The sequence below is a fragment of the Otolemur garnettii genome, unplaced genomic scaffold (genome assembly GCF_000181295.1).
Source record: "Otolemur garnettii isolate 467f Iridium unplaced genomic scaffold, OtoGar3 scaffold00082, whole genome shotgun sequence".
In the NCBI taxonomy this organism is placed as follows: domain Eukaryota; kingdom Metazoa; phylum Chordata; class Mammalia; order Primates; family Galagidae; genus Otolemur; species Otolemur garnettii.
Window position 1 is genome coordinate 8,662,271 of NW_003852477.1, and position 5,646 is coordinate 8,667,916.

At 55.2% G+C, this 5,646-nt stretch overlaps 1 protein-coding gene across 3 annotated transcripts in view; it reads right to left on the bottom strand.

Annotated features, from left to right (window-relative positions):
• The window catches only part of CSPG5 (chondroitin sulfate proteoglycan 5), a 17,566-nt gene extending 13,625 nt beyond the window's left edge, over positions 1-3,941 (bottom strand). For all 3 annotated transcript variants that reach the window (XM_003794542.2, XM_003794540.2, XM_003794541.2), the window contains exons 1-2: positions 3,678-3,941; positions 1,905-3,000 (exon numbers count right to left, since the gene is read on the bottom strand). In XM_003794542.2, the coding sequence (XP_003794590.1) occupies positions 1,905-3,000; positions 3,678-3,774 (1,193 nt within the window). In that variant the 5' untranslated portion in view covers positions 3,775-3,941. The remainder of the gene's footprint in view (positions 1-1,904; positions 3,001-3,677) is intronic.
• Between the last annotated feature and the right edge of the window lie 1,705 nt (positions 3,942-5,646).

Here is a 5,646-nt window from a genome sequence, read left to right on the forward strand (position 1 = left end):
CATGTGCTTGCCACACTTACCTGCAGAAGGCCCCGGGCTGGATTCGAACCTGCCACCTTAGGTGTATGTGGCTGGCGCCTTAGCCACTTGAGCCACAGGTGCCGAGCCTCCATAATTTCTTAACCACGGTACCTCCTCTTGGGAATGGCTGGACAATCCCCCAGAACTTTGTGGTCACATCTTCTATGAGTGACCCTGATGTCATGACCATTTATAGAAAATAACTTCATAGAAAGAAATTGAAGCATAAGCTTGAATGCCAAAGGCACAGTATTCATTGCTTTCTATGTTATTCTCCTATCTGAACATTAAGACCTAAGGAATTTGAATGCTTCATAATACCTCTAAAAAGAATAAGAAAAAGAAGTACTGACACTTTAAAAGTAGACACCCTGATGACAGAACTACTCCACATAGGACCCAATGGAAAAAGCCTCAGGAGAGTCTGAGAGCTCTACTCTACTTCTAGGGCCTGTAAAGAACAGACACAAACCACCCACATCACTCCTGACTTGTGATTCTTCCAGAATAAGGTGAAGAGCTTTCAAGCAAGCTAAATATCTCACTGTGAGGCAGTGCCAAAGACTAAGGCAAGTGGAGTAATTATTATTATTATTATTTTGTTTTTTGAGATAGTCTCACTTTGTCTCCCTTGGTAGAGTGCCATGGCATCACAGCTCACAGCAACCTCAAACTCTTGGGCTTAAGCAATTCTCTTGCCTCAGACTCCCAAGTAGCTAGGACTACTACAGCTACACCACAATGTCAGCTATTTTTTAGAGACAGGGTCTCACACTTGCTCAGGCTGGTCTCGAACCTGTGAGTTCAGGCAATCTACCTGCCTTGGCCTCCCAGAGTGCTAGGATTACTGACGTGAGCCACAATGCCTAGCCTAGTGGGGAAATTAGTGAAGAGGTGTGGGATGGTAGCTGCAAACATTGTCTTTAGGGATACTAAACTCTCTGAGCCCTTAAAATCATTATAGACTTGCTATCCCAAGGTAGACAAACATCAAGATAGAAAAAAGCGACCCCCAAAGTCAAGAAAAAATCCCCACATCTCCAATGATTCTCAGCTTGATTTTACCTGCTTTGAGTTGCTGCTCTTCTGGGTCTACTCTCAAGAGAGTTTTCACTTGACTTCACATCCCCTTCAGGAAGCCTGGGCCCTCCTCCTGCCATGCATAGGGCTTGGAGGTTGTGTTCAGCAGCTGTCTTTACCCTCTAGAGCAGTTTTATGGGCCTACTTTTTTTACTCGTACAGCCAGTATTCTGTACAACAAAAACTCAACCTAGCAAAGGCCTCTTTCCAAAACCCTTAGAGAAGTTCCTTCCTTTTGCCTGTATACTTGAGTGATTTAGAGGAAATACAAAATCTTATTTTTGAGGAACCTCTCCTAGTGATGAAATCATAGGCAGTATCATTTAAAGAAGTAATTTTGTAGAAGCAGCCTGAGCAAGTATTTCTGGACCTGAGATCCTGTGATATATAACCTCTCAGAAGCTGTGTCTGTCACATCCCTACCTTGGCTGCTGAGTCTGCTTCACTCATACCATTCAGGACCCCTACTCTTTTTTTGAGATAAGGTCTCACTCTGTTTCCTAGGCTGGAATGCAGAGGCATGACCATGGCTGACTGATACCTTAAATTTGTGGGCTCAATCAATCCTGCTTCAGCCCTCTGAGCAGCCGGGACAGGCACCTGCCACCACACCCAGCTAACTTTTTATTTTTCGTAGATACGGGGTCCGAGGTCTCTCTATCTTGCCCAGGCTGGTCTTGAACTCCCAACCTCAGGTGATCGTCCCACCTCAGCCTCCCAAAGTCTTAGATACAGGTATGAGCCATTGCGCCTGGCCCAGGTTGTCTTTTACAAGATTCTGTGCATGTGCTTGCCACACTTACCTGCAGAAGGCCCCTATGTTCTCCACCAGGTAACACTGCCCACCGTTGTGACAGTAACTTGGGAATAGATCGCACACTGACCGGCAGGAGCCATTATGCCTCACAAAGCCACTACGGCACTCAGTGCCATTTTCACTTGAGGCCAAGTCCTTGCCTGACTCTCCTGGGCGGGGCCTGAGGGCAATGCTGCTTCCAGGGACCACCCCTAGAGTATGCTGTGGAGGGACAGCATGCCACCGGTTTGTAGGCTGACCTGTCCCAGGCCCCAGACCGGGCTTCTCAGTGGGCACTAGAAGGTCATGTTCATCTTCCAGGTCTCCACCTCCCACTGCATCTTTGTCATCCTCCTCTTCCTCCTCTTCATCCAGGTCATCATAAAAGGATGTAGTAGGGTAGAAATCAGATTCATCAAAGGGGGTGAAGTCATCATATAAGTCAAGCAGGCTCCAGGAAGGGGTCTCTCCCTCAGTATCAGGTTGGTTCTCTGAGGTTCCTGGTGACCCTGGAAAGCTCCCCAGGTCTGCACCACGACCCTCACCATCCAATCCTTCAAAGTAGTCGATGTCAATTATATCTGATGCTGGTTGGGGGTCCAGTGTACCCTGAAAGGGGTAAGTTGGCTCTGGTCCTTGAGGGTCAGGTGTGCTGCCACCCAGGTTCAGCCAAACCTCCAAGGGGCTTTCCTTGGGAAATTCAGAAGCTGGGCTCAGCTTGTCACCATGGATCAGGGAGAGTGGTTCACTGGCCTCTGTAGCCTCTGGGGTGGCTGGGAGCATTAATGAATGTCCGAGGGCCTCGTCGGGAGCCTGGAGTGTAGCTGGAAGGGCCTGGGCATCGCCACTGCCTGCCTCTGCGGTCACTCCACCCAGGCCTGGGCTGTCAGCCTCTAGCCAGGTGGTGCTGGTCACTGCAGCTGATGCCTGCAGCACCTCCTCTGGGTCCACAATGGCCAAATCACCGCCGGGTGCCGTCCATGAGGTCTCATTTTCCTCAGCTGCTGGCAGGTAGGTCTCCTGTGTGTCATTGGCACGCGGCTCCCATTCCAGGCCGCTCTTCACTTGCTCTTCGGCCTCCAGCGCGCTGCCAGCTTCACGTGCTACGAGAGGGAGGGCGGGCGAGGGGCGGGGCGTCAGGGGCGCGCCTGGGAGAGCTTCTTGAGCCCAGCTGCGCGCCCGCTGAGGCTCGCTCCCCTGAACGGGTCAACCTAGGCTGCCGCTTCCATGCTGGCCAAGGCCACACCCAACTTTAAGCCTCGTTCCTGATGCCATCCCCCCAAGCCAAGGAACACCCGGCCCAGTGTTTCCAGGCTCGGGGCCCGCCCCAGACTTCGCCTGCAGTCTGAAGGTCTACGCTGGGGATGGGGGCCCAACTCGGGACGATCCAGAAGTCTTGCTATTAAGGCGCGCCTTGAACAAGCACCCACAGGCATCTCTCCATCACCTTTAGGTCCCGCCCTTAAGTCTCACCCTCCGACCCCGCCCCACTTCAGGCTCCGCCCACCTCCGACCCCGCCCCACCTTAAACCCCTCCCCCAGTCCGCACCGCAGCCGACACAGCGGCCCGCGCGCCAGGGTCCGGGCTGCCCCCCAACCTTTCAGCTTCCCCCAAATCTCCCATCTTCTAACCGGCCCCCTTTCCCGCTGCAGCTGGGAGCAAGGATATGTCCCACCCCCTTGCCACAGGTCGGACTCCACCTGTACCTGAAGCCAACAGCACCCCGGCCCAGGGTGGGGCACGAGGGTCGTTGAGGTCTCGATTGCAGTCGATACCTACCCGGCACGGCCCCAGCGGCGAGGATCAGCGTAGCCCCCAGAAGCAGCAGCAGTGGCAGCGGCCCCCGGCCCGGGCCCCCGCCCCCGGTTCGGCCCATGGCACGGCGCCCTGACCACTGTCCGCGGTCTGCTCGGCTGGCTGAGCCCTTGGCTAGCCCGGCCACCGCGCCTCCCGCCGGTGCTGCAGGCGCCTCAGCCCACGATGGGCAGCGCGAGAAGCCGCATGCCGCCGCCACAGTCTGCCGCTGTCCCCGGCGCGCCGCGCCTCCCCGCCTCCTGCGCCGCCGCTGCAGCCGCGCTCAGCGCCGCCCTCACCCCGCCCGCCGCGCCCGCCCCACCGCACGTAGCTGCCTTCCAGGGGGACTGGCAGACCCCTAGCTCGGGACGCGGCGACAGACGGAAGTCAGCCGCACGGGGTCAGGCGTACAGCGCCGCGCGTGGCGTTAGTCTACAGGTGCACGAACGAGAGACCTGCAGGGCGGGGCCCGGGTCTCGCTCCCCCATCTCCCTCTGGGTAAAGAGGCGGCACCGGGCCCCGAAGCCAGAAGAACCCACCCGCCATGCGGTGAGCACGGAGGCGGGACGACGCGGGCCCTGGACACCCGCAGGCTCGGGGTGGAGCTTGGAAGAGCCGCAGGGGTCAGAAGCCGGAACCCTCCCACTGTGGAGAAGACCCAGGTCCCGGGCACACTGAACCTTTCGGATTTCTGCACCAACTCCGCGTTCCAGGCGGGGAAGGGTCTCAGGGAGGTCTCAGGGACCCCACGAGACAAGGGTGGACGTTGGCACAGCCTGGCAAGGGGGCCAAGCCGACGGCCCAGGCTCTAATCGGATCAGACCTAATCCGTTCGCAGCCAAATCAACTAGCCCAGATCTTGCACAGCCAGGCCCGCCAGAACGCATCCTTGGGGCAGGGGGCAAGATCCTCCCTGGAACTGGGGCTACCTCGCCTTTCTTCTAGCCTCCTCGGGCAGTCTGAGGAGTGACCATTAATCTCAGTCCCTAACTCCCTCCCCAGGAAACAGCGTCACTCAGGTACCCCAGGCCATCAAGTTCCTGGGTAGGTCAAAGAAACATGGACCCTGAATCGGTGTTAGAGTGGTCAATGGGCCCCTTTCACCTCTCTGCTCACAGGACAGCCCAGGACCACTCACCCCAGAGGTGTGCGTGCATGTTGGGGAGGCGGAGCTGTGGCCCGCCACCCACTTTATCTTCCTCAAACCGAATATCTACCTCTTCATGTATTATGCTGACTTTGGGGGGTGGGGGTGGGTGTCTCAGCCCAAGGAGATGAGGAAACTGGTATTTGAGAGATGCTCGAATTTCTATCCTAATGGACCAAATAAGTGACTAAAATGGAGATTACATCTCCTGATCTGTCCCATACTTGTCTCCAGATGGGGTCGCCTTGATTCAAAGCCTCAGTTTCTCTAAGCAGAACTAAGCCTCAGTTTCTCTAAGCAGAACTCAGGGGACCGACTGAGCTCAGGAGTTCAAGACCAGTTTGAGCAAGAGCTAGACAACTGTCTCTACTAAAAGTAGAAAAAGCAGGGACAGCACCTGTGGCTCAGTGAGTAGGACACTGGTCCCATATACTGAGGGTGGCGTGTTTGAACCCAGCCCCGGCCAAACTGCAACAAAAAAATAGCCGGGCATTGTGGTGGGTGCCTGTAGTCCCAGCTACTCAAGAGGCTGAGGCAAATGAATCACCTAAGCCCAAGAGCTGGAGGTTGCTGTGAGCTGTGATGCCACTGCACTCTACAGAGGGTAACAGAGTGAGACTGTCTCTAAAAAAAAAGAAAAGAAAAGAAAAACCAGCCAGGCATTGTGGTGAGTGTCTGTAATCCCAGCTACTCTGGAGGTTGAGGCAAGAGGATTGATTGATGGAACCCAGGAGTTTGAGGACGCTGTGAGCTCTGATGACACTGTGGAATTCTGTCTACCCAATTCGACAGTGGGAAAAAAAAAAA